General features: G+C 53.9%; 11 protein-coding genes across 11 annotated transcripts; 8 read left to right on the top strand and 3 right to left on the bottom strand.

Annotated features, from left to right (window-relative positions):
• Positions 1–810: 810 nt before the first annotated feature.
• On the bottom strand, positions 811–2,118 carry GCG54_00005937 (Cell division cycle protein; the record flags this gene model as incomplete). Its single annotated transcript, XM_045405952.1, has 1 exon — positions 811–2,118. The coding sequence occupies one exon, from the start codon at positions 2,116–2,118 to the stop codon at positions 811–813; it is 1,308 nt and encodes a 435-aa protein (XP_045265335.1).
• Positions 2,119–2,637: 519 nt separating this feature from the next.
• Positions 2,638–3,218, top strand: GCG54_00005938 (Pre-mRNA-splicing factor CWC21; the record flags this gene model as incomplete). The annotated part of the gene is made up of 2 exons (XM_045405953.1): positions 2,638–2,870; positions 2,936–3,218. 2 exons carry the CDS (start codon positions 2,638–2,640, stop codon positions 3,216–3,218), a joined length of 516 nt encoding a protein of 171 aa, XP_045265336.1.
• A 268-nt stretch (positions 3,219–3,486) lies between these two features.
• Positions 3,487–4,176, bottom strand: GCG54_00005939 (NADH-ubiquinone oxidoreductase assembly factor N7BML; the record flags this gene model as incomplete). The annotated part of the gene is made up of 2 exons (XM_045405954.1): positions 3,487–4,001; positions 4,089–4,176. 2 exons carry the CDS (start codon positions 4,174–4,176, stop codon positions 3,487–3,489), a joined length of 603 nt encoding a protein of 200 aa, XP_045265337.1.
• A 795-nt stretch (positions 4,177–4,971) lies between these two features.
• GCG54_00005940 (uncharacterized protein) lies at positions 4,972–6,981 on the top strand (the record flags this gene model as incomplete). The annotated part of the gene is made up of 2 exons (XM_045405955.1): positions 4,972–5,138; positions 5,193–6,981. 2 exons carry the CDS (start codon positions 4,972–4,974, stop codon positions 6,979–6,981), a joined length of 1,956 nt encoding a protein of 651 aa, XP_045265338.1.
• Positions 6,982–7,821: 840 nt separating this feature from the next.
• GCG54_00005941 (uncharacterized protein) lies at positions 7,822–8,490 on the top strand (the record flags this gene model as incomplete). Its single annotated transcript, XM_045405956.1, has 1 exon — positions 7,822–8,490. The coding sequence occupies one exon, from the start codon at positions 7,822–7,824 to the stop codon at positions 8,488–8,490; it is 669 nt and encodes a 222-aa protein (XP_045265339.1).
• Positions 8,491–9,169: 679 nt separating this feature from the next.
• On the top strand, positions 9,170–10,096 carry GCG54_00005942 (uncharacterized protein; the record flags this gene model as incomplete). The annotated part of the gene is made up of 2 exons (XM_045405957.1): positions 9,170–9,571; positions 9,770–10,096. 2 exons carry the CDS (start codon positions 9,170–9,172, stop codon positions 10,094–10,096), a joined length of 729 nt encoding a protein of 242 aa, XP_045265340.1.
• A 1,472-nt stretch (positions 10,097–11,568) lies between these two features.
• Positions 11,569–13,657, top strand: GCG54_00005943 (Bile salt-activated lipase; the record flags this gene model as incomplete). The annotated part of the gene is made up of 2 exons (XM_045405958.1): positions 11,569–11,680; positions 11,745–13,657. The coding sequence occupies 2 exons, from the start codon at positions 11,569–11,571 to the stop codon at positions 13,655–13,657; spliced, it is 2,025 nt and encodes a 674-aa protein (XP_045265341.1).
• A 551-nt stretch (positions 13,658–14,208) lies between these two features.
• GCG54_00005944 (uncharacterized protein) lies at positions 14,209–16,461 on the top strand (the record flags this gene model as incomplete). Its single annotated transcript, XM_045405959.1, has 4 exons — positions 14,209–14,630; positions 14,686–15,184; positions 15,245–15,321; positions 15,381–16,461. 4 exons carry the CDS (start codon positions 14,209–14,211, stop codon positions 16,459–16,461), a joined length of 2,079 nt encoding a protein of 692 aa, XP_045265342.1.
• A 4,837-nt stretch (positions 16,462–21,298) lies between these two features.
• On the top strand, positions 21,299–22,814 carry GCG54_00005945 (uncharacterized protein; the record flags this gene model as incomplete). The annotated part of the gene is made up of 2 exons (XM_045405960.1): positions 21,299–22,502; positions 22,564–22,814. The coding sequence occupies 2 exons, from the start codon at positions 21,299–21,301 to the stop codon at positions 22,812–22,814; spliced, it is 1,455 nt and encodes a 484-aa protein (XP_045265343.1).
• A 38-nt stretch (positions 22,815–22,852) lies between these two features.
• Positions 22,853–23,095, bottom strand: GCG54_00005946 (uncharacterized protein; the record flags this gene model as incomplete). Its single annotated transcript, XM_045405961.1, has 1 exon — positions 22,853–23,095. One exon carries the CDS (start codon positions 23,093–23,095, stop codon positions 22,853–22,855), a length of 243 nt encoding a protein of 80 aa, XP_045265344.1.
• Positions 23,096–24,187: 1,092 nt separating this feature from the next.
• On the top strand, positions 24,188–26,948 carry GCG54_00005947 (ATP-dependent DNA helicase PIF1; the record flags this gene model as incomplete). Its single annotated transcript, XM_045405962.1, has 2 exons — positions 24,188–25,895; positions 25,942–26,948. Coding segments are annotated over 2 exons (2,715 nt in total), but the record flags the coding sequence as incomplete, so codon positions are not given.
• Between the last annotated feature and the right edge of the window lie 29 nt (positions 26,949–26,977).

A 26,977-nucleotide genomic window follows, 5' to 3' on the forward strand; every position in this document is an offset into this window, starting at 1 on the left:
TTTCATATGTGCGTGCGTATTAAGCAGTCGACTCAACTTCTTGCATGTCCTCAGCAGCGCTAACTTCCGCACGCCTCAGAGGGAGTTAGTGGAGGCAATTAGTTGTTCTAACGCCTTATGACGAACAGCCTTTGCCTTGTCCTGAATGAAGTGAGCGAGAGTCGGGCTGTGACGTTATAGACTGTAAGGCCTGCATACATATCGTTCTTCTGAAATGCAGAAGAACAAGACCGCGCACATGCTCCATCTCACTTTCAAATCGATCAGAAAACACTTGACAGTTTTTTTTTACACAGGAAGAAAGGTGCTGGCCATAGAGGACGTCACACCATCTCGAGGCAGAAGAAGACGGGCGACAGAAGAGAAAAGGGAAACACAAAAGAAAAATCTGGCAAAAGCTCGGGTCCGACGTATTCGAACCCTACGAAGAGTCTTTACAGATGATATAAGTGGCCAAAGGGTGACTCGCTAGGTCATTGTGGTCGATAGGAACACGTCTGCCTCCGACAGCTGCCTCTAGAACTTCTCCTTACATAGGCCGCGCATACCGCTTCGAGGGCTCCCGTGGAGGACAGGCAGGCGTTCTGGCGCGGAAATCAACAGCTCGGAAAGCCTGACTTGAACCCTGTTTGAATCAAGCTGCTCATGTTCTTGAGGGTCTTGGACTTGTGATCCAAACTTGCCTCAGATTTGCCTGCCCTACGCGTGCCGAAACATTGGTTAAGAATGGATTGTCGGGTGGTCTTGGATCATCAGTCTTGTTTAACGAATCCCAGGTACGTCGCTATCCTATGTTCTCATTGACCCAACTTATGGAGCATTCTCCCATACATCCCCGCCACCCTCTGCCTCGGTCATCTCCTTCCACCTCTGCGCGAACTCCCTCAAACCGCCCTCTCCCGCCATACTGGCGTCAACAACCTCCTTGGGAAGCTTATGCGCCGAGTACTGTGGCGTACTGAAGTTGAAGGCCGCGGGGTTATCCTTCTCCACAATCCTCAGCTCGGGAACGACCTCATCCGCGTCCTCGTCGTCCGTCGTCTCCTCCGCTGCGCTACCCTCGCTCCAGTCGCCCCTATTCCCGGACATGGGAATCCTCACCTCGAAAGCTTCCTCAGTCACCACGGAGCCCAATATCGGCTTCGGCACCTTGAACTCGAGCAGCTCACCCCACGTGAAAAGCAGGCTGTCCGTCCGCGGCGCCCACGGGTTGATGTCGATCAGCCGCACCTTGCCCAGCTCATCGTACGAATCGCTGTCACCCGGCACGTACACGTCAAACACAAAGGAGCCGTCCGGGAAAGTGAAACGCAGCCGGTCCTCGAAGAAGTCCTCGATTTTGGACACCAGGGCAGAGCGCAGGCCGTCGAGGAAGGGGTAGTGGTTCCAGTCGCGCTGGCAAAGTCCGATGAGTGCGCGGTGCTTGACGAAGCAGCGGAACTCCAGGGCCGGGTTCGGCGCGAAGAAGGGGCGGAGGACGAGAACGGGCTGGAAGGGGCGGTTCGCGGAGGAAGCGACGGTGTCGTCGAAGGCGTGCTCCAGGTCGTGGCTCACAAAGCTCGAGCTCTTGAGAAGGAGGTAGATATCGTTGGGCGTGGTGCACTTGAGCGTGTTCTGGTGCGGCGAGATCCAGGCCGCATCCTTGGGGGCGGACCAGTTCAGCTTGGGAGCCACGGAGCCGCCGAGCTCCTTGATGCGGTCCTTGATCTCCTGGTGAATCTCCGGAAAGCGCTCGTTTGGCGGGCGCGAGTCTGCCTCTGGCTCCGAGTCGGAGTCGGAGTCCTCGTCGAGATGCTGGTTTCTCCGAGGGGCGCCGGATGTGTTTGATGAAGGCGCCCATTCTTCCTCTTCCTCATTTGAGTCTGGCTGGGCGGCATCATCATCGTCAGCGAGAATGATGCCGTCGTCACGGATGTACTGGACGAAGTCTGGGGAGAGCTTGATGATACGGGAGCGAATTGAGACAGTGCGGTATTTGGGAAACCAGGCGTCGTAGGCACAGTTGAGGATGTGTTCCTTGGTGACTGGGGGAAAGATGAGTTCTTCGGCCTCCTGGCTTGCGTTGGTAATCGCGTCCAGGGTCGGTTGCCCCTCTGTAAGACCTTCGAGGGACGGCATTCTCGATAACTTTGTCGGCTGCAAAGATTGGTATTCGTTTATGAAGTTTCCGGAGATTTTGGGACTGTTTTATGTGAAAAATCCCAGTCAGATCTACCTCTAGTCAGAAAACAGCATTGAAGGTGCTCGGATTTTCACTTACATCGATGAGTCTTAATCGTTTAGTGAGTCTTCCCATCGCCCAAAGCAGAAAGTACCCCACCATCCCACCGTCACATCTTTTTTTCTGCCACCACGGCCCCGCCGCCTCTATCGTCCCTATTCACCGCCTTCGGGAACGGCAGCTCCCAACTGAACTTTCGTACCGCCAAGGGTCCAGAGGTTGTAGTGACGTCTCTCCTCTCAGCCCCCAGCTCCGACAGCGCGTACTCCGTACAGAAAGACGCCCAACCTTGATTTTCTCCGATACCACCGATCGACACACACATCTAGCGAAACGTGCAGTTATTATCACGATACCCGAACCACCACAAACTGAGCCTCGCAGCCCAGAATTTCGTTACACCATATCTACACGCCATGTCTGACAACGTCGGCCTCTCAACGCCTCGCGGCAGCGGCACTTCTGGCTACGTCCAGCGCAACCTCGCGCACATGCGCCCGCGCGACTATGGCGCGCCGTACCCTCCGAAAGACGCCGATTCGCTCCGTCACAAGCAACGACAGCCCGATAAGGAGATTCTCGAGCACGATCGCAAGCGCGAGGTTGAGGTCAAGGTCCTAGACCTCCGGGATACCCTCGAGGACGAAGGGTGAGCTTATCTCTCCCCTCTCTTTATCTTGCGCAGATGTAGCTAACCACTCTTTGCGACTCCAGTCTTGAGGAAGAAGAAATTGAGACCCGATGCGACGAGCTGCGCCAGAAGCTCCTTGCCGATCTCGAGAAGCAGAAGAACTCACGCGGCGGCGGTCCGGTGCGGAAGCACTTCAAGAGTCATCAGGTACACGAGATGGCGGATGCTAAAATCAAGGAGAGCGAGAGGCTTAGGAGCGCGCTGAGGATAAGCAAGGACTACGAGGAGGGCAGCCATTGGAGGAGGCAGGAGGAGAGGCTGAGGAACGCCGTCGACAGGGACACCAAGAAGGAAGAGACTGATTAATTGTCGGCGTTCCCTCTTAGTAGGTCTGTCAAGTCCGGCGTGGCGCTTGGGTTCGGGTCGTGGGGCAACCTGGGATGGCGTTTTTGGCGTTTGGAATATCAGCGGAGATGAGACTTGGAAACCGAGATCACCTTAACCTCGTTTGGCTTGGAAGCGTCTCGACAGAGAAATTTGGCTGTGGGACGGTTGCATATCGAAGTATTGATACATGTGCGGAGATGGGCCCGTCTTTTAGTAATACAGATGAATTGCCGTCGTTTATGCCATTCTATTTCTTCCCCGCCGGCGGCACCCACGCCTGTGGCTGCCACGCCTCCCCGGGACCCTTGGCTTGCTCCCATGGATCGTGTCCGTATTTCTTCTTCGCTGCGCTGGTCTTTGGCGTTGATTGTGTCGGGATCGACTCGGTCGTTTCGGTCGTTGTCGCATTTGCCGACTCCAGCTCCGGTGCAATAGGTTGATGTTGTGCTGTATTCAAGGCAGGTAACGGTTGACCTGTTGCCTGTCCTGGGGCGTCCATTACTCTAGGCTTTGCCTCCCACCGCGCGTCCGCCTGCGCCGCCAGCAGCTTCATCCTCTCCTGCCTAACGATCTCTCTCGACTGTTCTTCGAGCGAAGGCGGGTGCTCACGTGTGTGTCGTAGCCATTGGTGCCATAACGGGGACACCTTCACATCGGACAGGTATGTCGATCGGGGGTAGTGGACGATGCGGCGGAAGCGGCCGGGTCCGTCGCCTCGTTGTTCGCGGAACTCCCAGTACGTGTAGCCCTGCAGGTCACGGCCTGGAACCGAGCGGGTTAGTATGGAAGGTTTCCAAGGAAGCGGTGCCTCTTATAGAAGAACCATGGTTGAGGTGAGGGGGGACGGACCGATGAGGAAGCGCTTGCGCCATGGTAGTCTGAGCGACTTCCACTTATACCAGGCCTCCAGTATTGGCGAGATCCGTGTTGAAGACATTTGGGCGTTATTCTGCGAGGTTGGGGAAGACGGAAACAGAAAGTTCGTCGCTCAGGATCCCATGGCTTCAATATCTCGAAGTTGCTGGGTGTTTGGGAAAAGTAATGAGGTCAAGCTCAGATAATTTGCACCGCCACAGGGAAAAGCGGCCGAGGCTCTATTGGCTGAACCATGATTGGGCCGCCATATCCTCAGCCACATATTTTTATGTTTCTGCAACGAGCCAACAGCAGTTGCCCAATGCGCTTCAGAGTTACATTGACCCCACCAGCCACCACCGCACACGTCACTCCGCAAGGCCGCGGCGGGCACGTCGGACCCCAGGCGCTGTCACCTTTATCCAGGTTCCCGCCTGGCTGTAGAGATGCATAAACAATTAAATCTTCCCCACCAACAAGGCACAAGTGCGGTCTTCGTCGGGCCTTTCAGTGTTTCCCAATCATTCTTCCCCTGCCACCCGACATATTGATTGTTCACCTCTCCCCGCAAGTCATTTCGATCGCCCTTTCGTCGGCCCTCCTCTTCCTCTCCCCATTCCCTTTAATCCCGAACACTGCATCGACCTGCGTCTATAAAACACCCTGAGACAAACTCGCGCCCGCGCGCGGAGCAGAGGATTCCAGCATCTTGTACCAGCTCCGTCATCCCCGGGGCCTCGCCGACGTCAGCGCCTAACCGCCGCGTCACTGAAACGCACCTACGAACCCGAGTGCGAAGCGCTTAAAGCATTAAACAACGAATCGATCCTGTTTACCAGCATTCCGTCCTCACGACTTGCGAATATAACGAAACAGTATGGCTTCAGTAACGTCATTAGACAAGGATTTGCGCAAGTTGCGCCTAGAGAGGTACACGCCCGCCGCGGCGAAGGAGGTCAGCTCTTGGATTGAGAGCGTTCTCGGCGAGAGACTACCCAGCGGTGACCTGCTCGAGAGCCTCAAGGATGGCGTGGCGTTGTGCAAGTAGGTCAAAATATGCTTTTTCCAGCGGTGCACCAACTGACATGTGACTCTCAGACTCATCAACCTCGCGGTGCCTCCACCCGGGGTCAAATTCAAGAAGTCCGCGATGCCCTTCGTCCAGATGGAGAATATCTCACACTTCCTCCGCGCTTGCAAGCAACCGCCTCTGAACCTCCAAGAGCACGATGTATTCCTTACAGTCGACTTGTTCGAACAGAAAGACCCGGCCCAAGTGCTGCAATGCCTCGGAGCGTTCAGCCGAGCTGCCCACACCGCGAACCCGGCCAGATTTCCGACACCGATTGGCGGCAAGACCCGAGGTGTGATGAGCCCTCAGGGCACTGGACGAGGAACGCCTTCGCCGACCCGATCTCGCGGACTGTCCAATGCCTCCGGATTCGGCTCCCCTCGACCCAATCTGACAAGCTCCAAGACCGGTGACTCGGGATCCGGTCGATGGAGCCCGACAAAGCCGACATCTCCGACTACCAGCTGGAGCAAGAAGGAGCATGAGGGCGCCACATCTCCGGCCTGGAATATTGCTCAGTACGGCTACATGGGAGGCGCTAGTCAGGGCAACCTCGGAATCTCGTTTGGAAGCCGGAGACAGATCACTAGTGCTGGTCCCACCGTACCCAGCTTGGCAGAGAGGGAGAAGAAGCGCAAGCAGAAGGAGGCCGAGGAGGAACGCCAACGCCAGCAGATGGAAGATCTCAGGCGCCAGAAGCTGGACGACGAGGAACGACAGGCACGTGAGCAAGAGGAGAGAGAGATCCAACGTCTCGTGGAAGAAAAGCAACGACGAGCGGACGAGGAGAGAAGACAGTGGGAGGAGGAAGAGCGCATGTGGAAGCTCACGGAAGAAAAGCGACGCAAGGAAGAGGAGGAGGCCGAGCAACGCCTGGTTGAAGAGCGCACCCGCACTAGAAGCCGCAGTGACGCTAGACTCCGGGGGCAATTCCTGAGCCAGTACCAGGCCGAGCAGAAGGTTCAGCCGCAAAAGACTGGCGCAGATAGAATCGCCGAGCTGGAGGCTGAGCTGGAGAAGGCCAGAGAACGTGAGAGGCAGTACGAGCTTGAGCGTCAGGGGCGAACAGGCAGGACGTTGGCTGTCACCAACGATCCTAAGGCGCGGCTGAGGTCTAGGAGCCGGCCATCCGACGGAACGCCTAGCCGACAAGATTCCTGGTCTAAGAACGAGCGTGAGGTTCTTCAGACATCATGGACGCAGCATCAGGAATCCCTACAGGATGACGAGCCTCCTGCCCCACCTCCAAGATCGCCCAGACCCCTGCCTGACCCCAGAGCTGTGGCATCCCCGCCGCCGCAGAAGGTCGTGGCCCACACCACCGGTGGCCGGCCCCTTCCGGACCCCGCCGCCTATAAGGCCGCGCAGCAACCTCCGCCAAGCCGAACTGACAGGTTCCTCGCCAACAACGCGGCACCCGTTCAGCCCCCTGCGAGACAGACCTACTCCCGCGAGTTGAGCGCTACCGCCGAGCAGGATGCCGAGGACCGCCGACGCGCGCAGAGCCAGACTAACACTAAGGCTGGTGGCTGGGCATCCAAGTCACTACTTGAGCGCGAGATGGAGATGGAGCGCCAGCGTCAGCGTGAGTGGGAGGAGGCACAGCAGGAGACTGCTAAGGCTGTGCCGACCGGCAACGGCGTTGATGGCATCGGTGGTGGCATCGGTGGCCGCTGGGACGTGAGCCAGTGGGCTGGATACACCGGCGGTGACAACCAGAACAAGGGCAGCCAGGGAATTGGAGCTGGAAGAAGACAGATCGTCGGACCGAGACAGATTGCTGGACCTAGGCCGCTGCCTAACGTGCCGCGATAGTCCTACAGTAGACCTAAAGATTGACCTTGTTTGTTTAGAGCGCAATGGGCAGGCTTAGTTTGCGAAGATCCCCCGTGTCGTCTGCTCCGTCTAGATTGTAGATGACTGAGCACTTTGAAATAGGTAGATATCACTTATTAATGAGCGAAAATCAGACCGATTCCTGAGATATATCTATTGCCTTGTGATATTCCGTCATCCTCCTACAGCTTCAGCATATCTTAATCTGTTTCAAGGCACATCAAGTTGGAAACTATTATGAGTTATCAGGATATCTTAGGTATTATGTGCATCTTGTTCGTATACCAAACCTTTCTGCAATGGCTCTGAGGAGGGTGCTGGCTTTAACGATGCTCATGCTAACAGTACAGAAGAGAGTGAACTCTTTCACATCAGCTCCTGACTTCATCTAACTGGACTCTCATCAAAGCCTTACAGTAAACCACTTTCTTATCAGAAACGGTACACTAAGGTAGTGTAGTCTGTTTGGGTGGGGCTCAAATGCTAACTCCTCCAGAAGGAGACCACACACCTTCCCTCAACTCACCAGCTTTCAGGGGCAGGAGCACCTTCACTCATCACCATCATTCGCTCCTTCTCTTGAAAGATTTCATCTTCTACTGCCCGCACTCATTAGCTCCTCGCTTAGCCCGGACTGCTAGACCTCATCCCTCAGAAGACAATAGCGCCTCTCACCTCCTGCTCACCCCTCAAACCCTTTTCACCACAAACAACTCTATCTTTCACAAACAGCTTATCCATTCACACAAGATTCCTCATTACCTTCACTCCCAAACATCAATATCTTCACATTCAATCATTTTCACTCACAACACAACAATGCAGATTAAGATGAACTCTGTCCTCGCAGCCACCATCCTGGCCTTCACCGGCACTGATGGTGTTCACGCCGCCCCCTACAAGCTGTCGGCTCAGGACGGTGCTGTCTGCAACGACATCAATCTTGCCAACCACACCCGCTGCGAGCCCTTCCTCTCAGCCAACGGCACCGCTGTCCCCATCATCATCAACGACGCTCTTGGCTCCAAGCCTCCTATCACCTCAGACACTGCCAAGCATACCATCTACGTCAATCAGGAGAACAGCACCACCCACTGTTTGATTGACGAGGCCCGGAAGCCCCTGGCTGGTAACCCCTGGGACCTCCCAAAGCTTGCAGACGCCAACGATTGCATGGTCATTCACGACTGGGCTGGCTCCAAGCCTGGCTACTTCGCCATCCCCAAGTCTGTCCTTGACGCCAGCCACAACGTCTTCCTCGCCAAGTCTGGCACTTGCGCTATTGGTCTCTACCCAAAGACCTACAACAACAGCGACATGTCTGTTGGCAGTGCCGATCTGGCCAAGGCCATCAACCTTGCCATCAGGTACGAGTACGAGGCTGGACATGTCGAGGCCATCGATGATGCTCAGTGCGACGTCACCAACGACGAGCATGACAAGAAGGACTACATCATTTGGTATCTTTCCCCACCTGAGAGGTTCTAGTGGACGTTCATTTTGGATTGGCAATGGCCGTATGGATAGATGGCTTTACAAAGGATACGACTTTCATGGCTTGGGACTGCGCTTGGCTTCCAGGGAGGACTTCGTTTTATCACAGGACTTGGTTTTTGAGAAGGGCATGGTTTTGACATGAAGGACGGAAATCGTTCTGGAGTTTGGCCATAGATAGACTGGCACATCAATCACACGTCTTTGGCAACACCAGAGCTGGTAGATCAACGTCGCGACGAAAATACACGAGCTTCACCTCGCTTATTGCTTTGCTTTACCCGCTCAAACCATGATCATTTCTGCTTCTGAAATTTACAGCCACCAGCAGTTACTTTTTCTTTTTGCCTGGCTTTTCAAATGCGTGCCCTCCCCTCATCTTCATCCGGGGTCACACAAGAGAGGCAGGGGCGACTTCTCTTTGACGAAAATTTGCTCCTTCCCAGAGCTACGTTGCTTAGCGGTCTTCTTCAGACCAGATAAGCGAGGAACAAAACTTCACCTTCACCAGAAGCCCTCTTTTCCCAAAGGGAGCCTTCCTTTTCCCTGCCTCTCTTCCCACACAACAGGCCAAACTTCACAAAAGGCTTTCCTCCTTCTTCCATCAGAGAAAACACAAGAAGCTGGAAATCCGTCCTCACTACCAATCTCTTCCCCCATCAATACCTGAAAGATGGCAGCCATGTCCCGCCTCCTGGGTGCCGTCACTGTGATGGCCTTCACTGTCATCTCCAGCACTGCCATTCCCTTCACCGGCAAGCCTTTCGACCCCAACTGCGGCGTCATCTGCAGCAACCTCGAGCGGCCCTACGATGGAGCAGTCTGCTATGAGACCAAGCGCGAGGACGGAACCTGCCAGCCTGTCTGGGTCAACACCGCCATGCTCTCTACCCGCGGCGACGGCTTGAAGGATGTCAACCACCCGGTTCCTAGCGGCCACCACCACAACCCCGCTCCCTTCGCCGGCAACCTCCCTATCATCAACGACCGCGAGGACGCCGGCACTTCTGAGAACTCCCTCGCCAAGCGCCTCCAGTTCGATCTCGCACCGAAGCCTCAGCGCGTCTGCGAGTACGTCGGCCCGACCTGCATGGACCCCAGCCGCGACAAGGGTGCCAAGTCCGGCGACTGTGAGGACCTCATCCGATTCTGGTACAACAACCATGGAAAGTGGACCATTCAAAAGAGAGACCTCGAGGGCCGCCACTACCTGGAGCTCGCCCAGAGCGGCAGCTGCCTCTACGCCGTCGGCCACCCCCACCTCTCGGCCCAGGCGAACGATACGGTCGTGGGCAACTCTGACATCTGGGCCACCCTTGCCCAGGGCTTCAACGAGTGCGGCACCAATGACAAGATGGAGGTTCAGGGCATGCTCGACTGCGATGACTGGAACCTTTTCTTCTGGATCGGCAGCAAGGACAAGTTCGAGTGCTGCAAGGGCGAGCGGCCCCCCCAACGCGTGAGGAAAAGAACAAATAGCAACCTGGGATATGAAGCGTTGGACAGTGTCTTGGGCACTTGCACCTTGGAAGCTGAGAAGGGAACCTGGCTTCTGGCATTTGTCAAGCATCACCGCCATACGGAGGAGTTACAGAAATGAGCCGTCAACAGTCGCAGACTTCTGCTTAGCTATTGGCAGTTACGGAAAGGAATTTGACAACGTAGTTCATCCGACACACAACCTGTCTTGACCTGACGTGTCGTCGATGTGATACACTGAAAGCTGTCCCATCAATGCTGAGCCCTCCGTCTCCCGCCCACCCACCTTCCGTGAGTCAGGAAGAGAGGATGAAGCAAGCTTATTTTGAATGATGTAAGCCGTTCCTGCTGGATGGAGAGTTTCATCCGCATGGACAAGCTCCAAAGACTACAATGGTAAGCGAGCATCAGATCGAAGGGGAGGGACCCAACAATCCGTTTCGTGAAGGTGCTCTAGGCCTTGGCCAATGCTGCGGAAACTGTAAAATATGGAACGATCAAACTGTGGTTGAACGAGATCGCTGTCGATTAAACCATGTTGCAGTGTCGTTCATCTCACCGCGCACTCACCTCGCTCCGGCCGAATTCCCTGCCGTTCCCACTACGCTCAGTTTTCGACGTTAGCTGCGTGTTACAGCATTTTACCGCACCGATCCGAGTGGGCGGCGGAATACGGCAAGTCTTGCAGAGTCCATCCGCCGGCCGCTCCGAGTTCGCCAGCTTTCCCTGATCGAAGCGGACAACCGGCACTCACCTGTCACCCGAAGTGTGTTGTCTTGGACGTCACATATATAATCGGCAGGAAAATGGGGCGGATAGTGTTGATGGTGGTGGTGGGCTGCCAGCGAGACAGCAACTCTTCCGAGGTTGCGCAACACCGAGGCGAACTAGCACACCACCGAGGTAGAATAAACGCAGAAACAAAGTCGTTCAAGCTAACCAGCCCACTTACCAGACACTGGGAGCGCAGCATGTCGCGGGCGCGCTGGAGAAGTCCAAAGTTTTGAAACCTGAGTGTTTTCCGCAGTCCCCTGGCTCGGACCAAGCATCGGCCTCCGGGCGATCTCATGCAGACAGCCTAAAACTCCAAGAGTGCCCACGTCCATCATACTTCCCTGTTGACCGTTCACACCATCTTTGCCTACTTCTCTGCGTTGTTCCTTGAATGGAAGGTGATGTCGAGGGCAGCTGCAGGGAAGCTTTCTTCGCGTGTTCCCAAGCAGCATAGGATAGCTCCCCCGGCAGAGGCCACAATTGCCCTACCCAAATTGGTTGACATGGACGCCTAGCCGGACCGTGCCGACTTTTCCTTTGCCTCGCCTTTGCTTCCTGGTTCCTTGGCCTGATTCTGATCCTCACGCAGCTCGGCGCAATGGGCAGTCCGGTTTGGTTAAGTTGAGCGGATAGTGCTGTTCGTTGGGAAGAGATGGCGCGCACGACTCGAGTCTGTTCAGCTTATTCTTAAAGACAACAACTACACTTTTCCGCTCCTTTGGTCCCCTGGTTTCAACTGTCGTGTGTTTTTCTCCATGATTGTACACAGAAGTCGCGCGTGTTTGGCGAGTTGTTATCTCGGTTTCGGTGTAAGACGTCATGTGGACGGGAGCCGCTCTGATCGCCTTGCTAGCTGCAGCTGCTTCGTGCGCACCGTCGCCACAAGGCTTGAAGACAGACATTACAATCCTTCGAGATAATGATCTTCAAGGTGAGTCGCAAAAGGCACATCTTTCCCCAGACACATCCAGAATGTTGACGAGAGTGTTGCCCAGATACGCAGAGCCCTTCGGCCAACTTCAGCGCACTCTTTTTGGGCGAGGGTCTCTCTTTCGATGAGGCCAATGCTACTTGCAGAGAGCTCGGAGAGCTTCTCTGGCCTCCGGATACAAATAGCACCGCGAGACTCCTAGCAATCCTCGATTACCAGGAAAAGAACGTGTCTGCGATCTGGATCGCAACCGCAAAGAATGACAATAACCCTAGGGCAATCAGCTCCAAGGGCGACTTGTCCTCTCCCAGCGCCTCTGATAAGCTCCCAGCTTTGTGTACTCATTCAGCACCGTTCTCCAATGGCGTTGCCCAAGATACAAGCGAGCGGTGGCAGGTGATGGTGAACTCGAACAACGACGACACCCTCGGCTTTCGCGACAGAAATAGCTTCCGCTTTCACGGCCTGCGATTCGCATCTCAGACCAGGCGGTTTGACTATCCTAAGTTGTATAAGGGATCTGGTGGGAAGAACGTGTCTGCCCTCGAATTCGGCTCTCCGTGTTATCAGGGGTTCGGCGGCAGCGAGGACTGCCATTTCCTGAATATTTATACGCCGTACCTGCCACGATCTAGACAAACGGATAAGAGGCTTCGGCCAGTCATGTTTTGGATTCATGGAGGTGCTCTCACCAGCGGTTTTGGCAGCGACCCCCTATTCGACGGGGGAAATGTTGCTTCGCGGGGTGATGTTGTAGTTGTCACGATCAACTACCGACTGGGCACGCTCGGGTTCCTTGCGCTGGACGACAACGTGACGAATGGCAATTTTGGCCTCGCCGACCAGATAGTAGCACTAGACTGGGTCCTTGAGCATATTCGGGACTTCGGCGGAGACCCTGCCAGAATCACAATCTTTGGCCAGTCTGCTGGCGGCGCTTCTGTTCGCGCTCTGATGGCGTCACCCAAGGCAAAGGGCAAGTTCGCAGCAGCGATTCCCATGAGCAGCCTAGGCGGACTGACGTATGGGGCTTCGTACGCCAAGTACTTCACAATCGACCAAGCGATGGAAGTTGTCGGAAACACGATTCTCAACGCCACAAATTGCACCAACAACCGGTCGCGTGTCGATTGTCTCCGCCGAGTACCAGTCGAGAAGCTCAACCGTGGAGCTCGCTATATGGTCGTGGATGGCAAATACCTGACGTCGAATGAGCTGCAGCTCAGTGGTGATAAGATGGACGTCCACTTAATGATGGGAACGACCGCCGAGGATGGTCTTGCGTTTCTCATCTTTCCTGAGAATGGCATCGTCCCGAACACCACCCTATGGCTTACTTCCCAAGGCCTTCCAGACCCGCCACGAAACCTATTCCCTCCGCTGAATACGACAACGAACAAGACGAGGCAAGCGTTTGGTGTTGGCGCTCGACTCGCCACAGATGCCATGTTTCGCTGCATAGACCAGGCGACTGTATACGCGGGTCTCGAAAGCGGCGTGCTGGGGTCGAAGGTGTACTACTACGAGTTTGAGCGGACGTATCAGACGCCAGAATGGCCGCGGCTCGATCTCTGTGAGGCACCAAAGTCTAAGGAGCATCCGAACGGGAACCCGGAGTCGTCCACCGACAACTTGCGATGCCACTCCGGAGAGCTGGTGTCGTTGTTCGGCAACCTCGCGCGACAGCGCCTGCCGTTCCGAGATGAGTACGACTTGCCTTGGGAGCAGTATCTCGTTGATACGTTTACGTCGTTTGCCAGGACGTACGACCCGAATCCCGACAAGGACTTCCTCCGAGCTAGAGCATTCAACTCCACACTGGAGGCCTTTGAGAAGTCCGGGCCTTGGGAGCCATCGATGAAAGGCAACATGAGTATGAGATCTATTGACTGGCCAGTAGAGAAGCAAATGATGAGAGGGTTCAAGGATTTGGAGCAGTGCAAGTTTCTGAACTTGCCGTTGGATTTCTACGTTTGAGTACATAATTGAGGAAGGTGAGAGGATAGAGGATGCACATAAAGTAGTTGGATATACATAATTAGACGTTCTTAGTACACACTTTAGGGGTATATTGGTTAGCTACAAGCGTAATAATTGCATAAATCTGGCTAGATACATATACTACCCTGCTTTGAGGCCTCCCTCGTTCCTCTTTGCTTTCTGGACCACTCAGCGCATTTCTGGGTTAGGGGCCACGAGCTGGTCAGATATGCTGCCACTTCTACCTATGGAGGCGGCAGGAGGCTGCGAGCGTGGCAGTGCCAGCAATAAATGTGCCCATTGAGCCAAAAGGCAGGCACCCTCTCATCCCTGTGCTTCTGTTGGCATCTCGTTGGAGGACCTCATGCAGCGCCCACCCTCCGAATTGGCCATCTGCAGCCGTTAGGCGGCACGCATATGTTTCATCAGGCAATCCCCTCAGCACCGTCGTCGTGACTGAGAGACGCTGGATACTCGGCATATGAACTGCTTCGTCTCCGATTCTGTGAACGAGGATACTCTGTCTCGAAAACGAGTCGTGGTCCACGATGGAGGCAGCAATCGGTATCATCGGACTCTCTTTACAACTAATAGACTCGGCAGTGAAGGTCAAGCGAGTCATCGGAACCTATCGGTCTGCTTCGTCCGAGATCAACCGCCTGGCACTCAAAGTCGAGCGTGTCGAGGCGATTTGTGGCGCCATCAAGAGAAACTTCGAGAAGGATGACTCAAATCTTCACTGCTCTGATCTCATTGAGACTTGGGGAATTTGCGTTCTGCAGAGCATTAAGTCGACCCTAGAGGAACTACATGCAATAGTAGCGAAACTAGAGCGAAGGGCATCAAAACCCCGAGCTCTGCATACAGTCGGGTTCTTCTTTTTGGAAAAAAAGGATGAGATGGCGAGATTGAGCGCCTGTTTAGACGAAGACTTGAATGATCTGCAACATATGATGACCGCAGAACTTCTGTATTTCACCGATTCTGTCTTGATTGCGGAGAACTCTCGCTGACACCTGAAATAGCTCACGCTTCGGTGTTGTGGAGCAGCTTCTGTTGCCGCATCAGGCTCATTCTCCAAAGCCACAGAAGCAACGTGTACCAGGAGTCAATGTGACATCCACAGCACTGTCAATGCCTGGGATAAGTGAAGCGACAGAGAAGGACCAGACAGAGACTACAAGACGGATTGGGTTCTTTGGGGAGTTGAAAACTACCAAGGTCACGCGGAAATCTCGACTACGCGACTTACATGATCTTGCCAACGTTCAAGAGTCCAAAACCTATTCGTTTGGCATTCGCGGAATTTCCACGAGGATCGAGCTCAGGTGGGCTTTGGACACAATGACTCCTATCTCCTATTCTCTGAGCCTCCAGCACTCCATCGCGCGAGAAATCAACCCCCAGCTTCTGATGAAAGTCACTAATACCATAGGAAGGGGGGACTTACGAGGCCTTCAAACTATGTTCTCGAACCGTGAGATAATCCCCACGTCCTTTGTTGCTTCCATGACACTTTTTGAGGTATGTATTTTCAGCACACCCGCGCACCAGAGGTACGTAGACCTCTGACGAGAACTGAAGTACGCAGCGGCTCATTACCAGCCGACGATTTGCCATTTCTTGGCCCGACAAAATTTTCGGCAGTGTCTCGGTGAAGAGTAAGTGGCGCCTCTCATTGTAACTGACCCGAAATTGACCCAGCGACAAGTCTCTGCAGGCCTTGGGGGGAGGTGATAAGTTACGGTTCCAGCATGAGCGGCACTGCCGCTGAAAAACAGTCACGTCTATTCAAGCTGGACGATATGTTCATGGCCATGGGTCTTTCCCCAATTACAAGGATGCGGTGGCTGAACAATTTCCTCATATACTCGGATGAATTTTTCCCGTGTTACTATCGGATTCGATCTTCAATGGTGGATGATTATGACAGAGAAGCATTCCGCAACTGGTCATGGAGTGCAGCTGTGGCCTGCTTCTGTAGGAACACCGAGAAGTTGACTTGCTGGCTTTCAAATGACATATCCTTCACGACATGGGCTGATATCTTTGGCACACTCATCAATGAGGGTATCGACGTTCATATGGAGTGTCAGGATGGAGGAATTCCCAACATCAAAGATTACCCCGCATCCCTGAGTGCATATGGAAGGATACTCCGCTATAGCGATTGCCACTGGTCTGTCGATGCCGCACTTTCGCGATGGATAAGAATCTTGCAGCTTTCTGGAATAGACGTGGCGAAATATCTGGAATGGGAAACGACTCACTGTGAGAAGCACTGGAAGAACTTAGGATATTATCATCGCTACCAAGGGGGTAGTTGGTCGAAAGTGCTGGGAAGAAAGACCATATGCGGGTTCGACGTCCCAATGTGGCGCCGACAAGTAGATGCTGACAGTCTGGCCAGCGAAGTCTTGCAAGAGTTCAAGAACTTCGGCGCTTTTGGAGACTACCCGCCAATTCGAACATACAATTATTGGGACGACGAGCACTTGAAGAATACTAGTCGCCAGCACATCTTGTGGAAAACGGAGACAACTCGGTATGGAGCCGACGCGAACTGGCCATTTGTTCTATCGACGCCCAGGGACCGCAGTTACGATGACTTGAGGAAATGGGATTTCTTTGATGATATACCCACTTATTCCTCGAATGCCATTTGGTCATTCCACTACGCAAAGGAGCTGTTTCAAAAAAGGTTCGAAAAGAGATTGTTGAAGAAACTTTGCAAGTCAGGATATGTCAAGAAACAAAAACGGCTTAAGATCCCTGGGGCCTGGGAAGATTCACAGTGGTAGAATGAGGACAATAAACGTGTTATATTGATTTTTGAGTGAACATTGGACATCACGACTTCGGTTCAATCTGTCTACGAAAAGGAGGTGTGCAACGCAGGTCTGCCGATATCCAAACTGGTTTCCTGTCGTCATTGCTTTCCATGTTCTGTAATGCGAGATAGGTCTATCTTCTCCGCCTTCCGTTAGAAAAGAAGCCATAAGTCAAAGATACTCTACCAGAATGCCTACGAGTATTCGCTGCCTACTTCAGATTGCACCTTCCTACTACCTGTAAGATATCGAGATGACCAAATGATAGTGCTCGGTGGTCTCAAGATAGCCCAGTCTATGTTGAATGCCTGACTCAAACCCCAAATTACACAACTCTTCATTCATATTCCCCCATACGCTAAATCAAGTTTCGTGGTTGAAGGACCCCCATGAACCCTCAGTTTCGTCCTTCCGCGTCGTGGATGTGCAACCCCAAAGATATGCCGATAAGTTCCAGACCTTCGTCCAAGCCCGCCCACCAGTCATTCGATGCCGGAGACACCGCCTTGGACCCGGTGGTAGCATCTTTCGATCCAGACCCAAGCCAAGGCCACTTGGGAGCAACATTCGAGGCCACGTACAACCGCACACTCATTCTATGAAGCCCCCATTTGACCGGATCGTAGAGGTCGGTATGACTGGTCATAGGAATCGTCCGACGCTAATGTCGTGATTCAACCCCCCTGGATCCGTATCTCCGTGTCAAAAAGCGGTGTATGCGGGTCACGGATCTAGTCGAAAGAAGAATTGACAGCATGAGAGAGCATGATCTACTGTCGTTTACTGGAAAACGGACGTCGAAAGGCGTCATGATTCCGGAGTGCATGGTTCTGGGTCTGTCGTCGGATCAAGCACCATGCGGATGACGGCTGGGCCTCGGGCCGCACTCAGAAAGGAAAGAAACAGTTCTGGGGAACTGGGAAGGTACCGGGTTGTTTTTCTTGTACGAGCGACTGCGTTTGCCAGCACAAATGTAAGTGAATAGTGCCGTCAACAAAAGCCAAACAGGGGGCCATAAGGTCAGCAGAAGCGTCTCCGAATGCTCTCAGTGGCGCAAAACATCAAACTCATCGCTATAGGCAAAAGAATGGACAATCTAGGAATCGAACCTAGGACCTACCCCATGCGAAGGGGTCGTTATACCACTAAACCAATCGCACTGTCTTCATTGAGAATACTATGTTTACAATAATTTATACGTGACGAGCTCGCAAAGTTCCTCGGGAGAGCTCCTCCAGTTGCGGGGCAAGAAATAAGACATGGCGTTGATGGCGTCGCCGGGAACAGCCGTGAAGACATGGGTTGATGGGATGGGCCCAGGGCCGCCGAAATCAAGGCTGAATGTGCTGTTTTGCAGAGTAGCTTTTGCAAACCACTGTTTTCCAATATACCTTGTTGAAGGGCTTCACTTCCTCTTCCTCTGTAAGAGCACATTTGCCTCGGATGCAGAACCGGTCATCACCGAATGCAGTGCAACAGACACGCTGTCCAGGCACCAGATGACTCGTTGCGGGTATTCCATTGGGCGTCATACATACCGCGCCGCTGCGCGCTCGGCTAAGAAACATAAATACGACGAGGAAGAGAACAAAAGGCACATCGTGCAAAAAAACAACGTAAAGAATCGAAACCTAGAATCTGACGAATCCCAATAGTCGTGTAAGCCAAGGAACGAGGCAACCGCAAGGCAACATGCGAACCGCTAGCCCCTTGAGACAACGCAACGGTAAACTGAACGACACCTCAGAAGGAAAATGCATTTTGGAAAAGATTTTGCGCCATCTACGACGCTGGCACTTAGACCGGGCGTAGCCTGATAGGGTGGGTGTACGCATGTCGTAGTTATTGGAAGCCAAGTACTTTTTCGCTGCAGGAAGGGTTCAGCGTCAGCGCATGACCTGTGTTGCGGAATGAAAATCGCTTCGTCGATTCGACCAAGAAACGATCTTTTAGAGCCGGCCTAGAGTCGGGTTCTTCGGATGGGTCTCCTCATCTTTGACAGGTGGAACGATGATGACGAAGAGGCACGGAGGACAGAACTAGTGATGAGCAGAAACCGTTTTAGAGTTTCCAACTGTCTTCTGAGAACCGTTGACCCTGTATGACGGCGATGATGCTCCCTCCCGCCTGTCATGAAGCCGTCCACAACCGTCTGCGCGTGGTACGTGAACAAAGTTTACCTTGGTGGAACAGGACATTCTTACTTGAGCGCCCAGCCTGAGTAATTTGTTGGGCCTTCGCATCGTACATGTGTGATGGTTGGGTTGAGATGATGTCGAACGGCAGGTGAGAGACGCCTGCTGTGTAAGTACTGTACAGCAACAGCCCGCAGGCTTGGTATGCCTGGCCTGTGATACCTCTGTTTTCGGTCTGTTGCATCTTCGGCTACCCTACTGCAAAAGGCCATTTTTGTGAGTATGGCGTTGAAAAGCCCTGCGGAAACACTGTGGCTGTCTCTGTGCGATGTGAAATCGGTCGTGTGGGATATGGCGAGCCTCAAGATAGCCCTAGGCATGAAGCTATCTGTGCCTTTTGCAGGACAAGTCGTTGAACTAACGACAGACACCATTCCTTACCATCACGATCGATGAACGTGGCACGGTAAAACAGCTCATGGCCTGCGGTCTCGAAGCAAAGTAGTTGAACCGGCATCCGGAGGTGGTCTGCCTCAGTAGACGTCGTATTTCAAAACAGGGGCTTCCTTGTCTTGCCGTGATGATCTTCGAGAAGAACGGGTCGACAACCATAACTTCATCCAATGTTGTACGTCAACATGGATGGTGCCGGGAGCCAAGCCGACCGTCGCGAATAATTTCCCGTTAGGCAACTATCAAGCTGCGGCTCTGCGATAGCTACTGAGACGGAGGGCCATCTTGTCTCATCCTCCCTTCGCCAGTCCCTGACGGAGCTTGGTATTAATCGACGATTTGATGGATGGGCGGACTTGAAGCCTTGGGGCTGTGAGCCGGATCATCGAAAATGACGAAATAGGCTAGCTGTCAGACTGAGTCTCGAAAACAAGGTTGTGAGTTCCTTATTCTCGCTTCTCTAGGTCTGTCTCATGGCCAGCTGTCCCTGGAATCAATACGGAGGAGTCCTGCGACTCGAACTGCTTTTTGCAAAGTGCAACCTGGCGCCACGGCGACTACCTTCTTGATGCCGTCTCACAGCGCCGAGGGCGGTACCGAACTTCAGTATCCGTGTTTAATCGCGTCAACGAGCTTCCTCCTGTCCCGGTGATGACGGGCGTTCTGCGTTGCAATGCAGCAAGACGTGCATCACTGGCTTCTTGACCGACCGCGATCGCCGGGTGAATGACTCCTGCTCCTATGACCGAGCAAAGGTATAAAATAGACCAGAATATTGTTTCGTGCACGCTTGATTGGCGGGGAAAGCCACTATCGTGTAACTGCTCATGCACGTTAATGCTCGCTTCTTTATCTGGTCAGTTGATGCTCCTCTTCTGCCAATTGGAGGCCTCAAGACGGAATCCTAGTGGGTGTCGAGGGGTGGTTGATATAAGTACCAAAAAGTGTAAGAATTCTAGCCCCGATTGGGGCGGTGCCAGGCTGGGGCTGCGCTCATTCGCCATCACCCCGCGCAAGTGCACGAAGCCATACGCAGCCCCTGCAATCCCTAAAAGAGGCACAGCCAGCTTCGGTGAGAGTCTGAAATCGATGATGGTCTAGCTGGCCGGTTGCCTCGTTTGCGAACCATTGCAACCCAGGTGATCATGCCGCGACGCGCCCTCCCGCACCTCGCTTTCCTCGTCGCGGGAGAAAGCGACCCCGTTGGTTGCGGGGTATGTAGTCGCAGTCTGCAACGATGCTCAAACATATACTCAAATGGTTTTTCTTCAGAAGTGCCTTGAGTCTGATAACTGCACTTTGCTCGAGGGACCCAACCAGTGTTCAGCGAAACCAAAGGTCTGTACCGATTCCAAGACTAGTCGTGATCGATTCCAGACCTTGAGTGCGTACGCGCTTGGTCCAACTTCTGGCCGGCTGAAGGCTCAAACACTTTGGGAAGCACCTTGCATCCTTTGAATTCCGGAGGATTATCTCACTTGGAGAATCCCAGGTGTGGGAAGTGCCGCTCGCGGAGACCAGGCTGCCGAGACAAGGTGAGCGGCAATGCCCACCATCTCACCGACAAGGATAATAATGGTTGCCTCGCCAGGAAGAGTATGGCTGATGGAAGAGGTGGCGTGGCATAGCCAGTGATAGGCTGAATAATGGCAGGAGAAAGTTGTCCTCCAGGCGGTGAGAGTCATCGCTCTGCTTGATAGACTGAACGGAGCCCCTGACGGTCGTTTCTTCATCTCTCCGTCCGTATCCTCGTCTGCCTCCGAATAGTGAATTCGCCTCCCGTTTCCCAGGTCCGACACTAGACCTGAGCAACCTTGCGCTGCCTAGATCAGTGTCACTGTGGCTGTCAGTGTCACGTCGCCGTCGCCGTTGAGCAGAGTCCTGAGCTGTGTGTCTGTCGTCTCTGGCAAGGTTAAAGACAACGAGACAGCGCACCTCCACACCCTCTTGGTTCCTCGACTCTTGTCTCATACACCCTCCCATAGAAAAGTGGTTCGCCTCACTTTCACTGTCGACGTCTCAAGACTCGGGACCGTTTTTGTGCTCTTTCTCTGAACGAGGCAACTGGTTTTGCACGTTAGTCCCTTCTTACTACTGCACTTTTGCTTCACGTTGGCCACGGCCTTAAAGAGTCCATATAACCAACTCTTACCTCTCTCCCCTGACTCACCGAGCTGCATCGCCGTCTTCACAACCCCCTATTGCTGCTAAACACCAACATGGCACTCCCACCTGGAGTAATCAAGTTCGCGCCAGGGGGAGGTGGTCAACCTCCACCGCCGCCTCCTCCGCCACCGCACCCGGCTGGAGCCAAGGTGCTGCATCATCATGGCCCGCCTCCTCCTCCACCTCCTCCGCCGGGTCGGGCACAGGTACCGGGACCATTCGCTGTCAGACAACCCGGACCTCCGCCGCCTCCCGTCAGGCCTGTTGGAGGTCAAATGCCTCCCGCTGCTGTCGCCCGCCCTCCCATGGCACATCACCCAGCGCAACCAGGACCAATCATCCACCACATGCCGCCGCCGGTGTCGCTTCAACCAATGGCACTTCAACAGATGCCGATACAACCCCCACGGGATCGAATTCCTCCTGAGCTGCGAGAGAGAAGACTCGTGGAATATTCGGACCTTCGAAGCGAACGGATGACGGACGCTAGCGCACGCGAATTCCTATCTGAATACGTCGTTTACCGCTTCGAAAAGGTCCTGGATCCCATGGAGACCGACATTGAAGGGTTCCCAACGAAGCCAACTTGGGAAAACGTCAGACGGGTTGAGGTTCGTGACCTGTCCCGGAAAGACATCATCAGGAACATCAGGGAACTCAACGAGGAAGGCCAAACTGCCCTGCAGAAGAAGATGGACCTCACGCCAAACCAGCAGCTGCAGATCGAAAAGGCACAGAACGCGCTGGAGAAACGCAACACCGACAAGCGCTATCGCTACACCCTGCAACAGATTAGCTCCAAAATGAAGAAGCTCCACAAGGACTCTTACCAATATCAACAGTATATGGCGGACAGAGAAGCGAAGAGAGTTGTTGTTGCAAGAGGGAAGTCAGCGTTGTCCAAGTCAAAGAAGAACTTGTTTGAGACGATCGCGGTGACGGTATATTTCAGAAAGGAACCTCGCTTCGAGGAAGATGCCTTGGCAATGTATCGCAGCAAGAAGGAGGAAGAGATCTTGATTCAGCAAAGAGATTCCGAGGCACGAAACCTCCACTTTCAACGACAAATGCAGCAGGATCGCCATCATGCTGAATTTATCATGCACCAGCAACATCAGGCTCACCAAGACAGACTGCGACCACCGCCTCAGCAACTGCCGCCGCTGCCTCCAATACACAAACTACCGCCACCTACAAAAGGCACAGCGACTCCCATAGTCAAGGTTGTGGAAAAGGACCACGGGAAAGGAGGGAAATGTAAGACTTACATCGTTCCTTCCTCTGGCTCCCGGACGTCAAGCAGCTCCAATTTCTCCAGTGAATTGTACGACACCGACACGGAAGAATCACCGGACTCATCGGAGTCGTCAAAGTCCAAACATGGTCGTCGCCGTCGGGGACGTCGCCATAGCCGCAGCCGCAGCCGAAGTCGTCGTCGCGGTCGTCCAGAGGAATACGGGCTCAAAGACCTCCGTCGTCATACAAGATCTGACGGACAAGATCCGCACTACATCCTCGATTCAGAGCCGCTGCGTGGGCGTTTGCTCGCCGCTCCAACATCACCAATAGCTCTGCCAATGCTTGATGGACCGAACTACATTGAAGAATCACTCTTGGCCAGACGTATTGCCGCCAGGCAAGAGCCATATGGTGTTGGTGATCTCGAAGACCAACTGGAAGACATGTTCAACCGTCGTCGGGCTGCACCACCCGCTAGAGTGATACAACGAGAACTCAGAGATCTCCCTATCCGCAGGATAGAGGCCCAGGAGGTTGCCCGCAGGAGACACGACGACGACTTGGAAAACGTCATACGCCTGAAACTTGAAGACGAAGCCCAGTTTGAACATGATCGACGAATGGAGGAAGAGTTTGAGGCTGAAAGGCAAGAAATTGCAAGGCGGCACCGCCGGTCCATGGAAGGACGATTTCGTCGGCCATCACTCGACAGAGGTAGGCTTTTCCGACCGATTCCGCCCGAGACATACGAGGAGGAGGCGGCTCGGGACTATATGAGGGAACGGGAGCGTCCGGCACGCACCCATTTTGACAATCCGTTTGATCCCCTTGGGCGAGGGACGAGGCGAAACTCCTTTGGCTATCGGCCGTAATACGTTCCTTTCTTTTGTGGTCGAATGTTCGAGACTGAGACTGGCGGCACATCGTATTCCCAATCAGTTTGACAGAAACCAGTGTAAATCGTCGATAATAGAAAGATTGCATTCAGAATGACATCCTTGTCCAAGCTAAAGGCCATCAGTCAGAGTGAAGCAGAGTTGTCAGAGCAACAGCGTCCCACAAGAGGGCAAGAGGGCAAATAAGTATCGGCGACGGCCAGGTTTCGCCAAGATTCGTGCCTAAAGAAGCAGTCGAGTCGACAAAGCGAGTTCTTGAGTGCCCGACGTGAGGCGAGCAGCTCCTGCGGGTGACCCGACTCGACGGCTTTGCAGATGCAAAATGTGCGGGGGAGGGGTCTCCATGGACGTGGGCGAACACCAGCCAATGAAGGCAACCGAACAACCGGTCATTGGCCCCTTATGGGAAATCTGCCTTAGGGATTCGATAGTTGTGCAGGCGACAGCGTGTAAGACGTGTTACCGATGTGTGGATGTGTTTGAATGTAGGGTACGGACAGATGGAACTGATCACGGCTTCAATTAAAGACCCCTGGCAAGGACGGACAGGGACGAGGTTGTTTGTTTAGTGGGGGTTCGCACTGAGTCGCTGCACCCCTGCTCTGTCTAGATGCAGATGACTCAGCAATCAATATGGCCCCTCCTTCCTCATCTAGCGCGAAATTTACACCCTCGACGCGCTGGACACGCGCCTCCCCAGCAGTCACACCTGCTGCGACTGGTCAATCAGCGTCGAAACTTTCCCTCCTGGCTGCCTGCGACAAGGGAACAAACGCCCTCCACCTGCGTCCGCCACGATAACTGCAGACAAATGTTTACACTCAATCCCCTTGGATGCCGGCTGGAATAACCAGCCTCTTCCATCTTCGATCCTCGCCGATACTCCGCCGAACCCTTCAAAGAGCCGTTCAAGTTGCCCATGTCCACACCCCGGGCCTCTACCCGGACCTAGATCCAGATTCAATGTTGTCGAGAGCCAAGAAGGCCTACGAGGCCAACGCGCCTCCACCTACCAAGAACGACCTGGCCAAGCAGCTCTTCCCTTCGAGCAGTCCGAGTGCCACACAGAATGGCAACATCATGAGCCAGTTCCAGAGGACAAGCCAGCAGGCCGCCTCTGCCGCCGTATCGGCGAGGACCGCGGGGAACCCATCGACGACCACGAACCAACCGAGGCCACCGCCTGGCCGTACGGCCAGTGTTACACACTTTGCGAGCAGCCGATCTGCTTTGGATTCTATACCACAACCAAATGGCAAATCTTTCGCTTCGTTATATTCCAGATCAGACTCTTTTCGAGACGAGCCAGACACAGCTGTTGGGAACGACGCGCAAAACAAAGCCAAACCCGCAGTCTACTTCGCCGAGGACGATTTCAGCGATGACGACCTCCTCGACCTTGACTTTGAGGCACCCGCCGCTCTGCCTCCGCTTCCCAAGCCCCAGGCCAAGGAGGAGACGAAAGCTCCCCGGCCGCAAGTCACCGAGCCCGAATCCGGAATTCCCTCGACCCAACACGTGCCCTGGTCGTCATCACCTGCTTCTCACTTCGTTCACCCTAAGCTCAGCCGCGAGAACTCAAATCGAACGGCGTCTACCGAAACCTCTCTGAAGCGCGAATCACCGGACCAATTGGATTCCCTCTTGCCCCCGCAGCCAAAGAAGCGTCGGCTTCCGAAGAGTTGGAAGGTCGAAGAGGAGGAGGACGTCATAAAACTGGATGAAGAGGATGAGCCTGAAGTCTCCATGTGGGCACCGGGTGGCGTCACACCCGCTCCCAAGAAGAAGAAGGAGACTTGGAACATGACTGCGAGTGCCCTCAAGGAACAGAAGAAGCAACTCAAGATTCAAGCCAAGAAATCCGCCGAAGACGAATGGAGCATGGACGAGATCCGGAAAGAGGTCATGCAGAGCAATATGCCCAAGGTAAAGGCGACTGCGATCGCATTGACCAAAGAGCAGAAACACGTTCAGAATCTTGTCGTGAACAAGGGCCAAAGCGTTTTCTTCACAGGTCCCGCAGGAACCGGCAAGTCTGTTCTGATGAGATCCATCATCACGGAGCTGAAGAAGAAGTGGGCGAGAGACCCGGAAAGGCTGGCTGTCACGGCGTCTACCGGTCTTGCAGCATGCAATATTGGAGGCCAGACGTTACACAGCTTTTCTGGAATCGGACTCGGAAAGGAAGATGTTCAGACTTTGGTCAAAAAGATTCGACGCAACCCCAAGGCCAAGAACCGCTGGCTCAGGACAAAGACACTAATCATGGACGAAGTGTCCATGGTCGACGGCGAGCTATTCGACAAGCTTTCCCAGATCGGGAGGACTATCAGAAACAATGGCAAACCCTGGGGTGGCATCCAGCTTGTAGTCACAGGCGACTTCTTTCAACTGCCTCCTGTTCCCGACGGCGACAAGTCAAGGGATGCCAAGTTTGCCTTCGAAGCAGCGACGTGGAACACGGCTATTGACCATACCATTGGTTTGACGCAAGTCTTCCGACAAAGAGACCCAGGTAAGTCATGCCGAATCATCTTTTGGGCAACACTAATGAGTCGTAGTTTTTGCCAATATGCTTAATGAAATGCGCCTTGGTCGGATCAGTGAACAAACCGTCCAGGCTTTCAGGAAGTTGACTCGGCCAATCGTATCTGACGATGGACTCGAGGTGACGGAACTATTCCCTACCCGATGGGAGGTCGAGAACTCCAACCAAGCTCGCCTGCGCAACCTCCCTGGCAAACCCTACAGATATGATGCCAGCGATGGCGGAGACGCAAATGTGCGCGACAAGCTGCTCCAGAACATGATGGCGCCCAAGACGATCGAACTCAAAGTAGGGGCTCAGGTCATGTTGATCAAGAACATGGACGACACGCTTGTCAACGGGTCGCTGGGAAAGGTCGTTAAGTTCATGAGCGAGGGTAGTTTCGAGTCCTGGACCATGCCGGAGTATGGATCCGATGTTGACGTGGACTCGGAAGACAAGGCAAAGAAGAAGATCAAAGCCTTCAGTAGGGAGGTTGAGGAAGCGACCAGCGGCACGACCGAATTCCCAGTCGTTGAGTTTGCTGCGGTTGACGGAACAACGCGCACTATTCTTTGTGTCCCCGAAGACTGGAAGGTTGAAACACCAACGGGAGAGGTGCAAGCCAGCCGTAGTCAGCTACCTCTGATCCTTGCTTGGGCACTTTCGATTCACAAAGCGCAAGGCCAAACCTTGGAACGCGTCAAAGTCGACCTCGGCAAGGTCTTCGAGAAGGGCCAGGCGTACGTTGCGCTCAGTCGAGCAACCTGCCAAGACGGTCTACAGGTGCTGCGTTTCCAGAAGGACAAGGTTATGGCTCACCCTAGGGTCATACAATTCTACAACAAGCTGTACAGCGCCGAGGTGGCCGTTGCCAAGAAACCACCGAGTATGGCCGACTTTTTACACAAAGAAGATGACGCAAAAGAGAAGAACAAGAGCCAAGGACCTAACTCGAGATCTCAGTCATTCGTGAGAAAAGGCGTTGAGGTGATCGATCTTGATGATGAAGAGGAGGCAATGGCGAGCTACGGATACTAGGCCGCGGATTGGGAGCATATTTTTAAAGC

This window comes from Colletotrichum gloeosporioides (genome assembly GCF_011800055.1).
Source record: "Colletotrichum gloeosporioides strain Lc1 chromosome Unknown consensus_36, whole genome shotgun sequence".
Lineage (NCBI taxonomy): Eukaryota > Fungi > Ascomycota > Sordariomycetes > Glomerellales > Glomerellaceae > Colletotrichum > Colletotrichum gloeosporioides.